The sequence below is a fragment of the Mesocricetus auratus genome, unplaced genomic scaffold, assembly GCF_017639785.1.
Source record: "Mesocricetus auratus isolate SY011 unplaced genomic scaffold, BCM_Maur_2.0 Super-Scaffold_100008, whole genome shotgun sequence".
Lineage (NCBI taxonomy): Eukaryota > Metazoa > Chordata > Mammalia > Rodentia > Cricetidae > Mesocricetus > Mesocricetus auratus.
In genome coordinates, this window is record NW_024429192.1 from 79,143,927 (window position 1) to 79,163,220 (window position 19,294).

At 46.6% G+C, this 19,294-nt stretch overlaps 1 protein-coding gene across 3 annotated transcripts in view; it reads right to left on the bottom strand.

Annotated features, from left to right (window-relative positions):
• The window catches only part of Iqce (IQ motif containing E), a 37,017-nt gene that overhangs the window by 9,828 nt on the left and 7,895 nt on the right, over positions 1-19,294 (bottom strand). For 2 of the 3 annotated variants that reach the window (XM_013120484.3, XM_013120483.3), the window contains exons 6-16: positions 17,362-17,475; positions 17,197-17,247; positions 14,505-14,575; positions 13,113-13,185; positions 12,855-12,904; positions 10,732-10,895; positions 9,765-9,820; positions 8,301-8,530; positions 6,539-6,643; positions 5,826-5,916; positions 1,013-1,201 (exon numbers count right to left, since the gene is read on the bottom strand). In XM_013120484.3, the coding sequence (XP_012975938.3) occupies positions 1,013-1,201; positions 5,826-5,916; positions 6,539-6,643; positions 8,301-8,530; positions 9,765-9,820; positions 10,732-10,895; positions 12,855-12,904; positions 13,113-13,185; positions 14,505-14,575; positions 17,197-17,247; positions 17,362-17,475 (1,194 nt within the window). Of the gene's footprint in view, positions 1-1,012; positions 1,202-5,825; positions 5,917-6,538; positions 6,644-8,300; positions 8,531-9,764; positions 9,821-10,731; positions 10,896-12,854; positions 12,905-13,112; positions 13,186-14,504; positions 14,576-17,196; positions 17,248-17,361; positions 17,476-18,889; positions 19,091-19,294 lie in introns of those variants that run through there. The other variant, XM_040751267.1, reaches the window with a different exon arrangement.

A 19,294-nucleotide genomic window follows, 5' to 3' on the forward strand; every position in this document is an offset into this window, starting at 1 on the left:
ACCAGTTGCCTCACGTTCCTGGTGCCATGACATGACCAACACAAATCCATGAGCCCCAATCTACCCTTCTGTCCTTCAAGTTGCTTCTGGTTGATAGTTTTGATACGGCAACAAGAAAAGTGTCTCGCCATGCAGTGATGAGCCCTGTGATGTTCTTGTTCACCATGCTGTCGGACGTTCACGCCCACTCTAGCCTCTCTTGCTTCTACCCCAGTTTCTACTCCTCTATCTGCGACAGCCAATAAGGGCCAAAGAGGGGGCACAGTAGGCAAGTAGCTGCTAAGACTCTAATGGCAGCTTCTTTGGGTTCTAATGTGAACCTTCTTTGGCCAGAAATCAATGATGTGTTCAATAGGACAACAGCCACGAAGGCCAGAGCAAAGTGGTTCTCATGACCATATTTGGGACAATATGAGAATAATGATTGCAACTAACTTTTAAAATGCTTCAATAAATAAAAGGATCTGAGCCCATATTAACTCGTTTCCCTTGAGGGATAGAGGGAGGTAGGGACCGGCTCCTGTGTTGTTAGAAGAGGATCATCCAACAATTCCTTTCTCTGAAACCAGTATAACCTAGAAAAGGAAGCTTGCATGCCCCATCTCCTCAGGAGCACCTGGGTCCATGCACAATGCTGAGCAATTGGTACTTATGCCAGGGAAACTGACTGATAAAAGATGAAAACAAAGTCCTATGGCCATCCAAGATGGCTGGAGCTAGGTTACTTGACTGTTATTAGTTTGTTTTTGCAGATGGTGTCGTGTGGCTTAGGCTGACCTTGAACTCCTGACCCTCTTTAGTACTAGGACTGCAGGAGTACACCACCTCTCAAGGGGCCAGCACTTATGGCCCCACCTCCTGTGAGCCATTCCATTCTAAGCACCAATGGATGACTGGTGGTGTGTGTGTGTGGGGGGGTGAATGTGCAGAATGGATGTGCAAAACACACTGGGTAATGGAGCAAACAAATACCAGATGTTTTCTGCAGCTGGATGTGAACCAGGAAGCTCACCTTGTGTCTGTGGGCCTTCCACTGGGCCTGCAGGGTTCTGACGGCAGCATCCCTCCTCTCTTCGGAGCATAGGGTGGGTGGTTGGGAGACAGCCCCCTGGCCGGTACTGTTGTGGGAACTGGGCTCACCGTCAGAGTCTGGCTTAGAGTGACCACTGCAGGGTGATGATGCGTGGAGCTCTGGGTGGGCCTGCAGGAAATGAAAGGGGGTCAGCACCATCAGTGATGTCAGCAGCGGACAGGATATTAACCAGGATATTACAGGCCTTGCTCGTCCGACAGTAGACTTAATAAAACAAAGTCTGAGCCCGGTGCAGTGGCAGTCTTATTATAGGTTCTTTTTAAAGATTGATGTGGTATGATAAAAGTGGGATTTGGGAGATTGAAGTGGAGATATTTCCAGTGTGGTTTTGGCAGGAAGAACTGAACCATTGAAATGCTGCTGGCTTCTAGGTAGTGCTCTTCTCAATAAGGCAGGTTCTGTCAAAAGGCAGGTTCAAGGTTGGTGAGACGGCACAGTCAGAAGGATGCTTGCTGCACAAGCACAAGGCCTGCTGCTTGGCATCCATGTAAAAAGCTGGGTGTGGTGGCGTGTGCTTGTAATAGCACTGGAGAGGCAGAGACAGGCAGATCCCTGGGGCTGGGAGACATTCCCCAAGTCCCTGAGGCTGGCCTTGAACTCTGCATCCTACTGTCTCTGCGTTGTGAGTGTTGGGATCATAGGCCTTCGCCGCCTTATATGGCCCATGAAGGTTTATTATGCATTCGTATCAGGCCCTCCTGGAGCAAAGAGCGGCATAGAAGTTTAGCCTCCAAGGTACTAGTTTGCACCTGTGCTTTTGTCAGGTGTGACACACGAGACAGATTAGAAATGGGGTACATTCTAATTGTTGGAAATGAAAGTGTCAACAGCCTGGAGAACAGAGACCAGTGGCCTCTTTCTGGCCTTTGGAGTTGGAGAATACCCAGTTGACCTTCACAACAACAAAGCTTCCCCTGAGTGATAGCAAGTCCTGAGACTTCCACTAAAAAAGAGGAAGAGAGACCTGATATCACAGGCCTGTAATCCAAGCATTCAAGATGAGGCGGGAGAATTGTAAATTCAAGGCCTGCCTAGGTAACTTGGTGAGTCCCTGTCTTAAAATAAAACATTGTAAGGCTAAGAATACATTTTGGTGGTAAAGCACCTGCCTAGAATCCCCCAGTGAGGGGCTGGGGTGAGGTTCAGTGGTAGAGCACCTGCCTAGAATTCCCCAGTGAGGGGCTGGGGTGAGGCTCAGTGGTAGAGTGCCTGCTGCATAATATTTGTTTAACTATGCAAAGATGTGTTGCATTTATGTTGCAGAATAGCTGTTTAACTATGTAAAAATGTGTTAGATTTATTTAATTATGTAAAGATATATTGCTGTTTTACCTTACCTGCCTAAGATATCCAATGAAATAATAAAAAGCTGAATGGACAATAGTGGAGGAGGTATAGATGGGACTTCTGGATAGGTGGAATAAGTAGGAGGATTTTGGATTGGGGGAAGAAAGAAAAAGAGACTCTATGATGTCAGGGGTCAGACAGTCAGACACGGAGGAAGCAGGAAAATGGGACACACAGAATGAAAGAAAGGTAAAAAAGTCCCAAGGCAAAATGTAGATGAATGGAAACAGGTTAAATTAAGTTAAAAGAGCTAGTGGGACAAAGCCTAAGCTAAGGATGAACAGTCATAATTAATAAGTCTCTGTGTTATGATTTGGGGACTGGCAGTCCAAGAAAGCCTGTTATATTTGGTACCCAACATGGGCCTGAATTTCCATATAATGCCTGAGAAAGCTGGGAAAAAATCAACAACACACACACACAACCCCCTGACACATCTTTCTAGTAGCCTGGTGCTCTCAGCATGCAGAGGCAGGGGTGCAGCCCTGCCATCAGCAAACACTTGGTCAGCTGGCATGTTAATTAGAAACAACAAGCTAAGTAAAAATGCCTGCCACAGTGTGGGCACCAACTTCCAGAGCTGTGGAAGTTAAATGCAGTTCTGGTTAAACACAACTCTCAGCCAGGCCAGCAGGGCTGAAAGCTCAGCTCTCAAGGACCTGAGCAGGGCAAAGCCAGCCACCAGTGCAAACCCACAGGAGAATGCTACAGGTGCACAATAAACTAGATCCAGACCGGAAAAAACCTCTAGTCAGGTTATAGTGCATTTAAAAAAATGTGTGTAGGTGCTAAGAAAGAACAGAAAATATGTACAGTCATAGGAAAAAGTAAGTTTAAAAATAATTAAGTCTTTAAAGAGAGAGTAAATTAGGGGGGAGGGCATGGGAGGAGGGGAGGGAAAGGAAGAGGAACCTGGAACTGACTTGTGAAGCAACCTTGTTTCTTATCTAAATTTAAACTGAAAAATAAATTAAAAAAATAAATAAATAAAAAAGAGAGAGTAAATTAATATAAAGAGGAAAAGTCACATAAAGATGGGAAATACACAGGGAGTCTGGATCCTATATGATGCTATGTTGACTTTGAAGTTTTTGACGGCTATGAGTGAATGACTGCTGATACTGGATTGTAAAAGGGACTGCTGAATTAAACCAGCCTAGATACTTTAGAGATGCTTTAACTTGAAAATGGAATTCAGAAAATGTATTGAATTCGGGGAAAGGTTCTGCTTTTGTTTCCACAGGAAATGAAAAGTGTGGATTCGTTCAATGTTAACAGAGATCAGGTTTGATGAAGGAGACCTCCTGGATATCTTGGCTATAGACATATAGAAATAAACCAAGAAAAACTACAAGACAGGTGACATATATACTGATCCCTCTGCATGGGAGCAGTTTTGAGACTGGACAACAAATGTTACAACCAGTTTTCTCAGGGCTTTACCATTATTTCATGTTTCTCAGGGTCCCCAGGAATGCCATTATCCCCAGACAACAGGAAGCAGTCTAGAGAACACAACATCCACATTTCCAAGAAGTAGTGTGAGTGGTTTTTGGTCATTTGGTGGATTCTGGATGTTTGTCATTTAGGGGGTATAGGAACATAGGATAAAAAGACAACTATTAACCTCAGGTATTTCACATTGGTGTGGATTTTGGTATATTGATACAAATTGACAGTTATTTTTGTTATACTATATGTATGTTTCTACACTTGTTTGGGGTTATTATGCTTCTGCAACTTATTTTAAAATGTAATATATAATTAAGAAATGCAGGTTAGTAGTTAGCATCTATAACAATCAAACTTGTATTCATGTTAGGTATGCTTTCAAGGTTAAACAGATATCTTTTAGATATAGGTGATCTTCAAATGCTTCAGAGACCTATAGGACATGGCATTTAAGATGTTTAATAACCTAAGGATTTTCATGACAGTGAAACACACCTGCTCCTGGCAGCACCAATCTACTTCATAAAAGGATAATAGGCATCAAAGAGCCTCCATTTGGAGTTCACTTTCATTGTGGCAAGAAACTGCCCTTGCCTCAACTGTGTACAGTATACTGTAAACTGGACAAGCAGGACACAAAGGAAAAAGACTGTTAAACTTTGCCAGAATAAGGTGGGAAAGTCCTTTGAAATTTCTGTTTCACAGAAAGGTCTGTCAGATATTCTAGACCTGTGGGCTCAAGACGGATGCCTCAACATTGCAGAGGAGCCTTGGGTGACTGTCCAGGCAGCCAGCTGCTTCTGTCATTTCTATAGTTTTGGAAATTACTTACTCTGCATTTTCTGTTTATTCAGGTAATATTACATCCTTCTAGGGTCTCTGATGGAGTTAAAGATGAGATAGTTATAGTTTTGTTACCAAATTCAGAAAAGAAACTTACATAAGAGATATAAAGTTTGTAAGATTGAAAAACATAAAAGTTTAAATTATTTGAGAAAATGTTTTGAGGTCTAAAAAGGTTAATTTTTGGGTTGGTAATACAGTTAGGATAGACAATAAATTAGATACACAACTTTGGCCTCACCAAGATAGGACAAATGGAGTATTTTCTCTGAATTTGCCAAACGCAAATGGACTGGATATTATTATTATTATTATTATTATTATTATTGAGACAGGGTTTCTCTGTGTAACTTTGTAGACAAGGCTGGCCTCAAAATCACAAAGATCTGTCTGCTTCTGCCTGCAGAGTGCTGGGACTAAAGGTGTGCACCACCACTGCCCGGCTTGAACTGGATATTATAAATATAATTCTTACTTGATAACTGTTCTTATTGTATATAGTCTTACTATGTTAAAGCTAAAACCTTCCCCTTTAGACAAAAATGGGGAATTGCCTGCCTAGAATTCCCCAGTGAGGGACTGGTGTGTAGCTCAGTGGTAGAGCAGCTGCCTAGAATCCCCCAATGAAGGGCTGGGGTGTGGCTCAGTGGTAGAGCAGCTGCCTAGAATCCCCCAGTGAAGGGCTGGGGTGAGGCTCAGTGGTAGAGAACCTGCCTAGTATATATAAAGCCCTGGGTTCTAATCTGCCCTAAAAAACCAACAAAACAAATATGGAGGTGGGGGAGACAGGGAAGTTGCAGAAAGATACTTGGCCAAGCAGCAGGTTCTGGAACTCACATCTATGCAGGTTAGGAGTGGGTTATTCCTCCTCCCTTCCTTTCTGGTCTTCTTGCCTCTGCAGAGCTGCACCTCTCCTGTCCAACTGCCTAAGACCCAAGGCCAGCCTGAGGCATCTACACACATCAGCCGGGTTACAGAGATCATTAGGGAAGGTGACAGGTGGTGGATCATGGAGAAGTTGTATGTGAAGACAATGTTGACAAGCCCCGCCCATGCCTAAAATTGAGTGAACACTACAGCCATATGGTACCTCCTGGGTGACTGCTACAGTAGAGTCTCTCTCTTGTCTCCTAGCTTCTTCCAGTTCTTGACACTTGTTGGTGAGTGCTTCAATTTCCTCTCTAAAGGACAAAGGGAAAAGATGACCCCTAGTCATCATCTAGTAGGGAAAAGCTATCATAAGTGTATGAGCAGTGCTGCAAGGGGACAGACTACAGGACTGGGCTTCTGGTAACTGATGGCCACCAGCAATGCCGCTGCAGGGGCTTCTAAATTGCCACCTGTGTTCTGAGAGCCTTCAAGGGCAGGGCTGAGGATGCTAGGCCCAACTCCATTCGTGAAATATCATCGGATTTGGAAAATGGGTCTGTGGTAAAGTGCTTGCCTAGCATTCGGGACGTCCTGGGGCCCAACTCCAGTACTACATAAACAGCGAAGCACATGCTTGTGATCTTGGCATTTGGAAGGTGGAGGCAGGCGAGTAAGAAGTTCAAGGTCATATTTGGCTACAATAAGTTCAAAGCCAGAGTTGGGTACATGAAACCCTGTCACACACAAACCCAGGGCATCTGAGTGTGGGGACACACACTTGTGATCTCAGCAAATGTGGTTCTGACAATTGAGTGGCTGAAGCTGCAAAGTTGCAAACTGAGGTCAGTTTGCATTACATAGTGAGATCCTGGGCCAAACAAAATAAAACAAAAACAAAAAGTCAAAACACGATTTAATACTCAGTGTTCTTACCTCAAAGCCCGCTCCTGCTCCTGTCTCTCCTTCTCGCCTTCTCTGGCCAACTCCAGCTCCTTCTCCAAGTCCATCTTGGCCTGCAGCAACTTATTCATCTCCACACTGAGAGACACAAGCAGACATTTCCATGGTCACCAGACCCAAGGCTAGCACAGCTGAAGGATGCTTTATGGACATGTCACCCTGCCTCCTTCCTTAGGCACTGAATCTAGACAAGCTTTTGGTCCTAAGGACAGTGCCAGAGCAGACTGTGCTGCAGACACCACTGTAGAGGGACTATCAGAAAATGGAGTTAACTTGAGAAAAGGCAGACAAGAACCTGCCTTGAGACAGAGACTCAAAATGACAGAGAAGGACAGTTAAGTGACACAGTGCCTTCCTCAGTGCAGAGTCTGAACCCAGGAAGGACCTGCTCTGCTCTGGCTTAGACACAGCTGATAAGCCCTGGAGCAGGTGTTTGTACCAAGATATGGATGACACCATGGCCACGTACTCAGCCCTGATGAGATTCTCTTTGAAACTCAGACCTGCTACTTATTGCTGGTGACCCTGCTTCTCCAGGTCCCTGCTAATCTCCACAATAAATGACCTCCTTGAGTGTGTAGCATGGTGACCGTCACATAGTAAGAGCTTTGAAAGCAGTAACTATCCTGTCACCTCACATGGTGAACTGTAGCTCCCACATGTGTGTTAAAACTAGCTGAGAGGTGGTGGCTCATGCCTTTAACCCCACTGCTCGAGATACAGAGGCAAGCAGACCTCTGTGAGTTCAAAGCCAGCTTGGTCTACAGAGCTAGTTCCAGGACAGCTAGGGCTGTTATACAGAGAAACCCTGGGTCTAAAAACCAAAACTAAAAACAGTAAGAAAACTTTAAAAAGATGTGTTTTACTTTATGTGTATCAATGTTTTGCCTCATGTATGGGCACCACATGCAAGGTCAGAAGAGCGTATCAGAGTCCCTGGAACTGGGGTTATGAACTACAATGTGTGTGCTGGGAATTGAACCTGGGTCCTATGCAAGAGCAACAAGTGTTCTAAGCCATGGAGACATCCCTCTGGTCCCCCTATGATAACTATTTTACAAGGGTAACCAATTAGAACACCTGTGACTGTGCAGAGTTGGAATGGTACAGGTCCAAAGCCAAGTTAGCTGGAATCCCATTAGTCCTACAAGGCCATTGATGCCCACTTGTGTCTAACCTAACACCCACCAGACTTTTCCTTTCAGAAGGTACAAGCAGACCACTGGTTTCCACCAACTCTCAATCAGGCCCTGGACAAACAAGGCACTGTGTGTGTGTGTGTGTGTGTGTGTGTGTGTGTGTGTGTGTGTGTGTGTGTGTGTGTGTGTGTGTGTGTGTATGCATGCTTGGGAGAAAGGGGTGGGGGTGGGCAGGGGCAAGGCCTGCACTCCCAACCAGCATTCAGGTGGGTGGGGCCCAAGGCTTGCACCTGTCCCCAGGACTTCCCAGGTGGGCTGCAGGTAGGTCTTCCCATACTAACTTCTCGGTGGGCAGGGCCTGAGGCCCTTCATCTCCAACAGCTTTCAGGGTAGGCAGGGCTAGTGGCCTTGGTCACAGTTTTATCATAGCAATTTAAAAATAGCTAAGACACCAAGGCTAGCTTTGAACTTGGGATCTTCCTGCCTATACCCCTCCAAGTGCTGAGACTGTAGGCAAGTACTGCCCCACCTGTGAACTGGGTATGTACTCAACTCTTCTGGGAGGGGCACTTCTTCCCTCCAAGCTAGATGCTTACTCTTTCTCCAGCAGCTGGGCCTGCAGTGTGCTCCGCTCCCCTTTCAGGATCTTCAGGGTTCCTCGGAGATGCTCCTGGTCCTCAGGCGAATCCTCTCTGGGCTGGTCCTCTTTGGACTGGTCCTCTTTCGGCTGCTTTTGCACTGAGATGTTGGAAGAGGAGCGGACTAGGGGATTCGGCTTGACCAGCTCTGAAGTAGATGACTTTGGGCTTTCTGCAGAACTCACTTTCTGGAGGCAATGAAGCATCTGTTAGCATTACCTCTGTGAGACAGACTCAGGAGCAGCTAGTCTTCAGTGTGTGAGAGAAGGCTCACTGTGGGGGCTGAGTCAGCAGCTTCCCTTCCCAAAGACAAAACCAAAGTGGAGACAGTTGTCCAAGCCCAGAGACAGGACCCAGTCAGAGCTACCAACACTATACCACCAAGGTCACCAGGAGGGAGGCAGGTAAGGAGGATGCAGACATTGGAATTTGGGTATTTCTACCTTGTGCTTGATGTTAAACTGGTCCAGTTCTGAAAGTGACAGACCTTTCCTATTGGGTCTCTGGATGTACCTGGGTTTTCTGTATTTCCCAGCATGCTTTACTTATAAAGTATTTCCACAAACACAGAAACTTCTTTCATTTTCAACTCTGTCTACTTGTCTACTAATTTGTCAGTATGTGTCTATAATTGAAACATTCTTCTTTGGGCTTTGTACAGCTTTGCCAAACAACTGGGGGACTCTGGTTCATATCGTTTTCTTTCAATACTGGGGATGCAGGCCAAGCAAGTTCTGTACCAAGTGGCACACCTTGTCCTTAAGCAGCAGGTTTTAACAGCAGCAGGTGCTCTATCACTGAATCATGCTCTGTCTTTCACTATGGGGTCTAGGCAGGTGCTCTATCACTGAGTCATGACCTATGCCCCTTACCTAGAGTCTAGGTAGGCACTGTATCACCAAGTTACATCTCTGGCATCCTATCTCAAGATCATAACAGGATGGACAGGTTCCCCAGAATCAGGCTCCTCTGTAGGGCTGCTGTGGGGATGGGGGATAAGGAACTGCTGGCTAGCCTCACATTTGCTGGTCAGCCTCACATTTGCTGGTCAGTAATGTAGATGAAGTGATTGCTAAGAATCAAGTATTATGTAAGTTTAGGATGTGCAGATGTATGCACGCATCAGGCTATTCCACGGACACTTCATGGTCATACACCCATCCACTTGTGGGACGACAGGAAGCCCAGTAATGGGTTCTTGGGCCTGGCCCTCCGTAAAATGAGGGCTGGGAATGACATAACCTCAAGTCTTGCCCAGACCTGCAAGTTCATCTTGCCTGTGTACTTGGTAAGGCCTGCTGAGCACCCCTTCCTGTGTGCTGAGTGACTTATGTTACTCTGCAACTCTGTATCCCCACTGAACCACACAGTGGCTGCTCCTTGGCCCAGGTAGACCCGATGAGACATTAGCCCTGCACTTACCTTTTCCAACTCTGCGATGCGCCTCAGCAGCCGGGGCTTGCTCCAGTCTACGTAACCTGAGGGCAACAGGGTTTATAAGACAGTGCCCATGGGCCCTAAAGCAGGTTCACTCTTCTTAGCTTCCCACTGCATAGACTGACAGCCAAGTCACAGACCCCAGCGGGGCTGGTGCTTGTCACCTGAGAGTTTATCTCACATAAGCCAGGCTGGCTTCTAACTTACTATATAATAATGGAGGAACTTCTGATCTTTTTGCCTCCATCTCCTGTGTACTGAGATACATGCTCTATCATGCCTGGTTTATTTGTTGATGGGGATCGAACTTGGGGCTTCATGCACACTATCCCAACTGAGCTACATCCCCAGCCTGATGATTTTCACTTTTTTAAACTCCCAATGCTAAGCTCGCTCTTCACACCTGAGACTCAAGGCTTGGCTATCACATGGTCACTCTGGCCACTGCTGGCCATGTGTCACTAGCTAGCCTCCATTACCTAACCTTCTAAATGCCTCAGGCTTAAGACTCAGCTCTGCATGACAGGAACCTCCGACCTGAAATGTCAACTCTATCCCCTCCACAGTTCAGACGAAAAGTCCTGGGGCCTATGGCCAAAAGTGCCTCTCAGCAGGAGAGTCCTCCCCTAGTCCGTATTAGACCTGGGTTCCGTCCTCAGTACTGCAAAACAAAGCAACTGCCCTGGAGCCTGTGGATCCCCTAGTCCTCTTGTTTTTTGCAGACCTCACATTCAAGAGCCCGAGAACCACAGGCCCAGGCTACTTGGACTCTCCCTGGATAACGTGTCCTACTGACAAAACCCTTTTGCACAGGTAAGGGAACATGCCTGCTATGATGCTTGTGTCTAAGTTCTCCATGTTTGAATGGGATCCACTACCTATCTTTTCTCCACAGAACAAGACATGACCTGTCTCCTTGTGTTTCCCTCTGTGAGTGGCCTGTCGGAGATACCTTTTATTTTGGAGACAGTGGGGGAATTGCTCAGCATGCGGTCCAGGTCCTCCTTCAGGCTCTGATTCTCCTCTGTCAGTTCCTGAACGCTCCGGGTCAAGTTCAGCAGGGCGCTGCTCATCTTCTTCTGCCTCTTCACACCCAGCTTCTTCTCCACTATGGGCCTGGGGATAAGTAAGCGACAGGCTGAGGGTCGCACTTCTGGACTGACTTACAGACATCTTCTTACCAGGTTCTGAGGCAGACAGGAAACCAACTCTACCCCATTATTGAAATGGTAACTTCAGTGACAGAATCAATTCCACTCTTTTTTGTTTCTTTTCTGTCTGTCTGTCTTTCTTTCTCTTTTTCTTTTTGACTCAGGAATGCCAAGCAAGTACTCTACCAACTGTTAATCCCCACTGCTCTCCATTTTTGAGACCGGGTCTCATTATGTATCCCAGGTTGTCCTGAAACTCAGGATTTGCTTGCCTCCACTTCCTGAGTATTGCCATGATGTGGGTGTGTCAGCAGGCCCACCTCTATTTTCTTTTATTTTTGTAATTTGTGCTGGTGTATAAAATGGGCATGCAGTGCGTTGGAGATGTAGCTCAGCGCTCAGTTGGGGAAATTCTAACCTAGCACAGGGAGGCCCTAGGTTCCTTTCTCAGGACCACCATGTATTTATTTAAATACATACATTCATAAATAAGGCACTAAAATAAATGGTCCTACAACAGGGTGCTGAGCACCCCCTAGTGTTCCAAAGGCTGTAGTGCAGCTCCTTTGGCCTCTGGGTACTAGAAAATCACCATGTATTATATATAGTGAATCAATACTACATATTACATGTCTTTAAAGAGAAATACACACAACACCAATCTCAGCATCTTCCTTAATGAAGATGTAACAAATGAATCCGGGGACCTAAGCCTGAATCCACTGCCCAGGACAAATGGTTCAGTATTTACTAATTTAGAATCCCTGGAATGTCATAGGATATTTACTTTCTGCAAATAACAGAACCTACTCTACTTTGTGTATGTGTATATGTGTGTGTGGTGTATGTACATGTGTGCATGGGTACCGGGGTCAGAGGAGGAAGTCAGGTGTTCTGCTCCATCATTCTCTACCTTAGTCCCTTGAGACAGGGTCTCTTACTGAACTTGGAGCTAGGCTGGCAGCCAGCAAGTCTTACGGATTGGATCTTTCTGCTGTGTAATCCCTTGGCCCCTAGGACCCCCGCCCTGCCGGCCCCTTGTATTATAGGTGCACATGCAATGCAGCCATGCCTGCCTTTGTTTTACACACCAGACTAGTGCTTTAACATGGAGCTACCTCCTCAGCCCTATATATGGCTCTTTAAGAGAGAATGTCTTAGCTGAGCGTTGGTGGCGCACACCTTTAATCCCAGTACTCGGGAGGCGTGAGTTCGAGGCCAGCCTGGTCTACAGAGTGAGTTCCAGGACAGCCTCCAAAACAATACAGAGAAACCCTGTCTCTAAAAACAGAGAGAGAGAGAGAGAGAGAGAGAGAGAGAGAGAGAGAGAGAGAGAGAGAGAGAGAATGTCTTCCAGCTACTGTCTGGAGTGACTGGGGGCAAAGGGGGAAAAAAGACAGCCACAGCTGGTGCTGGCAGTTTATGCAGAAGCCTGTTTTATAGGCAGAGCTTGTTTCAAACAAGTAAGGCGGAGCCTGCTCTGAAAACCAGTGCTCTCCAGTTCTAGGTGGAGCTGCCATGGGGCTGGGTAGAGGTAAAGTACCCACTCTACAACTATGAGGACTGGAGCCCCTGAGTTAAAAGCCAGCTACTGGCAGTGCGTGCCAGCAACCCCAGCACTGGAAGACACAGACAGGAGATACTTGGGTTCCCGATTCCATGAGAGGCTCTGCTTCAGAAAATAGCATGGACAGCTATCAACAGATGAAGACACCTGATGTTGACTGGTGGACTGCACATGTGCACACATGTTCATATACACACGAATATGTACACATGAATGTAACCCCCCACCCCCGCCCCAGTAAGTATTGCACAGCTGCCCAGAAAAGGGAGAGCGAGCCAGTGTCAGGTAAGGGCCGCCCAACTTTGAGAGTGGCCTCAACAGTACAAAGACACACGAGGTCCCCACATGAGATCATACTTCTTTCCTGAGGCGTCAGTACTCGCCAGGAGGGTCTGCAGACGATGGATCTGTGAGATGCAGAGAGAAGGTGTCAGAACACAACAGAGGTGGGGACAGCTTTCCCCAATCTACAGTCAGCTTCCCAATTGTGGCCTTGTGCAGGGAAAGAAAACCATACTGTGGGGATCTCTTCACGCCCACTGAACCTGAGGGCATGCACAGCTGCAGGTTTCAGAGCATGACTCCTCCCTACCCTCATGCTTCGGGTGTACACACCTCTTCGTAGTATGTCTCCATGGCGATGCGCATCTCCTCCAGGTTGGTGGTCTTCATGTCCGTCTGCAGTTTGCTGGAAACCCAAGTTCAGAGTTAGCATGGTGGGACTAGCACCCAGAGGAGAGGCAGAGGAAGAGAGATCCCCAGAAGTCAGAGAGGGGACAACAATGAAAAGCCTTGACCACATGAGTCCATACTTCCGGAACAATCACACCAGACAGGGTCCTCCTGGGTGGCACCAGCTACTCCTCTAATGAGCACACAGATCATCAATAGATGGTCTACTCTAAGAAAGGCCGCCCTGAAACACTATGGTCAGTGGTACCAAAGGACCCTAGGTCCTGGGACACCTTCAGAGCAGAACAGCCTACTTTATAAGAGGAATCAAGAGAGTCAGGTGTAGTGACACATGCATGTCATCCCAGCACTCAGGAGGCTGGTGCAGGAAGACTGAATTCAAGCTCCGTCTGGGTTACAAAGCATGATGCTGTTTCAGAATAAGACAGAAAAACAAAAGCAGATCCTTTGCTCCCTGCCACCATCAACAGAAATTTATGCCACACGCTTCAGAAAGAAGGCACAGGAGAAAGCAGAGCTCAGGGCACAAAACAGGAATCCAGCACACACCCAGACACATGCTGCCAATTCATCAAGAAACACCAGAGGGTCAGAAAGGCTGTAGGAATGGGGACACAGGTGCAGACAAGCTGCCTCAGTTTCCCTGAAACAGACTTAACCACATCTAAATTATCCCTTATACTTAGTGAGGCCAGAGAAGCAGCAAGGAGGACCCAGGGGTGTGAGGGTGGGGGCACAGCACAGTGTCTGCTGAGAGGCCTTGGAATCCAGACCCAGAATGTTCACATTGGACATTTGAGGTGATCTGCATACTGATGGGGGTGGGGGTAGGGGGGTAAAAAGTTAGAGAACTGCTGTTTCCTAAGGAAATTTGGAGGAAATTTGAATTAAACAGAAGCTAAACCTAAAGGCATAGTCTAGTCACACAGGTTCCTCCGGACCCGAAACAGAAGGCTTGAAGGTTCAAGGCCTGTTTGCCTGGTCAGTTCAAGGAGGTCCTGTCTCAAAACTAAAAGTGAAAACATGACTAAGGTGCAGTTCAGTGGTAGAGCACCTGCCTAAAATTCCCCAGTGAGGGCCTGGGGTGTGGCTCAGTGGTAGAGCACCTGCCTAGTGGTAGAGTGCTTGTTTCCCACCATGACATACAGGTGAAGGAGTTAACATTTCTCAGTTTTAGGGTGGAACAGAGGGTGGCAAGAAGGTAGAACAACCCCAAGATGGAAAGGGTGGAGAGGAGAGGTCAGTCTTTCCTGGCCCAGGGCAACACCCAACAGACACTGGGGACCACCCACCACCAGCCCCCTCAGGTCGTACTTGATAGCGTTGTCCTTTTCCTTGCACTGTTGCTCCAGCCTGAAGATTCTTTGCTTGAGCCCGGTGATAACCTGCCAGCAGAGGGCCACCACCTCAGCACAGTTACCCACTGAGGGCTCAACCTGCTGGGTCCCCAGGATAGGTGGTATCCCCTCTAGGAGACCCTACAAGACTCCCAGCTTCTTCCTATCAGAGTTCTTGCACATACGTCCCTCTCTCCTTCCTTCCTTAGCACACTCCCAACCTGCTCCCGAACTGAGCAGGGCTAAGTGACTGGAGAGCAAGATGGAGGGTGGGAGGGCAGCAGCCAACCCTCAAAGCCCCACGGCCACTGTCCTAAGGAACACACTGCCAATTCGAGGAGAGGGCTGGATGTGCAGTCAGCTGCTTAATAACAAAGAAGTCACCAGAACCTGGATGCTGTCCTGTGCCTGGGACCCACGGGACCCAGCAAGTCCTTGCCCAAGGTCAAGGGACTGACTGCTCCATTCCAGCAGGCCTGAGCCTTCCTTCACCTTGGGGAGGTATTTCCTTTATAACCTAAACAACGTTTTCTTTTTAAAGTCAGGGTCTCCCTGTGTGGCCCAGGATGGTGTTTGACTTCAGATCCTCCTGCATCAGCTTCCTGTGGGGTGAATTACAACCTTGGGATACCATGACTGGATTACAATTGCTACTTTGAATCAACTTCAAACTTACACACACACACACACACACACACACACACACACACACACACACACACACGCGGCATTGGAACAATAAAAATACAGAGCTTGGCTTGGAGAGAAGGCTCAGTGGTTAATTAAAAGCACTGGCTGCTCTTCCAGGGGATCCAGGTTCAATTCCCAGCAATCACTTGGTGGCTCATAATCATCTGAAACTCTGATTCCAGGGAACATGATGTCATCCCCTCCTTCTGACCTTGGAGAGTACTGGACATGCATGTGGACAAAGACATACATGCATACAAAACACCCACACACATAAAATTAAAAATTAGGGCTGAAGAGATGGCTCAGAGGTTAAGAGCACTGGCTACTCTTCCCTAGGTTCTGAGTTCAATTCCCAGCACCCACATGATGGCTCACAACCATATGCAATGAGATCTGGTGCCCTCTTTTGGCCTGAAAGCATATACACAGGCAGAATACTGTATACATAATAAATAAATTTAAAAAAATTAAAAATTGGCAGGATTTTCTCTATAGAAATACATGTTTATTCATTAATGAATTCTACATCTTCTTCTGATGTCCTAAGTAGATATCTCAATTAATAGTACACTATTAGACATACACTTTCTTTTTTCCTTTTTGAGACATGGTTTCATGTAGCACAGACTGGCTTTAAAATCCTTCTTTACTCCAAGATGACCTTGAATTTTTGATCCTCCTGCCGTGGCACCTCCTGAATGCTGGGGTTACAGGTCTACAACACTATGCTTGAATTTTAACATTCTTTAAAAAGCTTAACCCTGGAGCCTGGCAAGATGGATCAGTGGGTAAAGATGCTTCCCACCAAGTCTGATGACCTAAGTTGTATCCCTGGAATCCACATGGTGGAAGAAGAGAACTGACTCCCACAAACTGTCCACTTAGCTCCACATGGTTTTTTGTTTTGTTTTTGTTTTTCGAGACAGGGTTTCTTTGTGTAACAGCCTTGGCTGTCCTGGAATTCACTCTGTAGACCAGGCTGGGCTTGAACTCATATAGATCTTCCTGCTTCTGCCTCCCAAAAGCTGGGATTAAAGGCGTGCGCCACTGCCGCCCGGCTCAGCTAGAATATCTTTAGTAACTACAGACATTCTGTATACTCCTGACAGAGAACATTGCTGTAACCTAACTCCCCTTTTTGTGGCATTCTTTCAGTTCCCCTTTTAGTCTTGAGGCTTTCCTGGACATTTCTTCATGACATCATGCCCATTAACCCATTGTTGTCTTACTCCTTGAACCTTGACTCATGGGGACAATGACATATTTCATACCACACCCCAATCCCCACCTTGTTTTAAAACAGAAACTCTGGGGCTGGAGAGATGGTTCAGAGGTTAAGAGCACTGGCTGCTCTTCCAGAGGCTCTGAGTTCAATTCCCAGCAACCACATGGTGGCTCACAACCATCTGCAATGAGATCTGGTGCTCTCCTCTGGCCTGCAGGGATACATGAAGTGCTGTATACATAATAAATAAAATCTTTAAAAAAACAAAACAAAACAAAAAAAAAACCAGAAACTGTGGTTTGAATGTAATTCCCAAGTTGTACACTGAGACACTTTTTTGTTGTTGTGATGGTGGTTGTTTGTTTTGTTTTTTTGTTTGCATTCTGTGACAGGGTCTCATGTAGCCCAGGCTGGCCTCTATGGAGCAGAGACTGGTCTTGAACTCATAAGTGCTTTCTTCTATTTACTTATTTATTAAACTGTGTTCCCTCCCCTAGCCCTGTTCTGTATAAGTCAGGGTTCCACACCCTCGCCCACCCCTCTTCCTAAGACTCACTGTAATTGTGTGGTGTTTGTTCTACCTTTTATAGCTTCTGCTAAACCTGCTGCCCCCTGACATTCCTCAAAGTACCATCTTGTGGTCTCTGTGGCTCTGTAAACAATAGTTCTAGAGTTCTGAGTCCATGCCCTTCCTGCAGTTCCACTATGAGATCAATGGAAGGCTCTCCCGGGAGCAGGAGGCTCTACTCACCCAACCAGTGTCAGGCCTTTTCTCGGCCAGGGTTCGCACAAAGTCTGGGCCCTGTGGGAAGCAGATGGAGACATTAAGTCCATGGTGGCTCTTCCTCCTGTCTGCTTCCCACGGCACCACTGGCATCACTAGCCAGCAGGAGGCCTCTGGGGCCCTGGGACTTACTCGACCTGGATCCAAAAGCTGTTCTATCTGCCGATCCTTTCTGCTGTTCTCCTCTTCCAAGCGCCGAAGCTTTGTTCTCATCAGATCCACATCACTTTTCTGCATATGTAAGGACTGGAAAAGAAAAGGAGGGTGGGGCTAGCAAGACAGTTCAGCAGGTAAAGGGGCTTCCACCAAGCCTGATGACCTGAGTTCAATCCCCAGCATGGACATGCACACACACACACACACACACACACACACACACACACACACGCAGGCACACACACAATGGAAGGAGAGAAACATCTTCTCTAAGGTGTTCTCTTACCTTTATGAACACACAAAATAAATAAATGTAAAAACAAAACATAACCAGCTAACCAAAAACAAAGAAAAGGAGGGCCACATTCATATAAGGTCTCCATAGTACAGTGAATCCTGATTTGCCACACCCCCTCTTTTCTATAAAGTCTTATTCTGCAACCCAGGCCAGCCTAGATCTGGCAGCAATTCTCCTGCCTCAGTTTCCCAATTGCTGGGATCATAGCCATACTTGGCTGTGAAAACGTTTTTAAAGCCCTGGGTGTCATGGGGGCTGGAGAGATGGCTCAGAGGTTAAGAACACCGGCTGAAAAACATTGATAAAAATAATAAATCTTTGGGGCTGGAGAGATGGCTCAGAGGTTAAGAGCCCTGGATGCTCTTCCAGAGGTCCTGAGTTCAATTCCCAGCAACCACATGGTGGCTCACAACCATCTGTAATGAGATCTGGTGGCCTCTTCTGGCATGCAGGCATACATGAAGTGGTGTATACATAATAAATAAAATCTTTAAAAAAAATAAATCTTTTAAAAATTTTTTAAAAAGCTTGGAAGTGGTGGTATACGCTTTAATCCTAACACTCGGGGCAGAGGCAGGTAAATCTCTGAATTGGAGGCCAGCCCCGGTCTACAGAGCAATTTCCAGGATAGCCAGAGCTACACAGAGACCCTCCCCCAAATTCCCCAGTATCATGTAGTGGAACAATCTGGCAGCAAGGGGTGAAGGGGGTAATCCCAACACTTGTGGGTCCAGGAAAAACCAACACACCTGAGATCTTTCCCATTACAATGCCAATGGCAACCAGCTGACAAATACTTTTAAGCCTGTGAACCTTGGTCCTGAAAAGTCCCAAAGTCCTGTACCTTCTTCCGTCTGTCACATTACATAACACAGTCTGATACTCCTTACCAATACTAGCCACAGGGCTGGAGAGATGACTTAGCAGTTAAGAGCACATGCAGCTCTTGCAGAGGACCTGAGTTGGGTTCCCAGTACTCTCAGTGGGTTAGTCAAAAATTGCCTATTACTCCCACTCTAGTGGATTCAATGCCCTCTTCTGGACTTCACGGGCACCTGTACCTACATGCACACATACACACACACACACACACACACACACACACACAGAGCATTAAAAAGAATAATAATAATGAAGGAATACTAGCTCTCAGCTATGTCTGAGAAGAGATGCTCCCAACATCCCCCTATGAATGCATTTTCTTACCAAGCTTTGACAGGCCAAGGGGAAACAGATCCTGTAATTAACTCTTAACTATATTTTATTGTTTGCAGTTCTGAGATTGAACTTAGGGCCTTGAGTGTACTCAGCTGGCACTCTACTGTTAAGCCACACCCACAAACCCTTCACTGATATACTCTAAGCAACCACCCTACCACTGCGCCACACTCCAGTCCCTCACTGGGGGATTCTAGGCAGGTGCTCTACCACTGAGCCACACCCTGAGGTACTTATTATGGGATTGATTCTACACAGCATTCTGATGTTCCATGATGGAACACTGTGTCATGTACATTCTAGAAAGTACTCTACTACTATGTTTCCAACTCCCTTCAGCAGAGCTCCAAAAACTTACAACAATGAGTTTGAATAGTCAGTCATTTCCCCAAA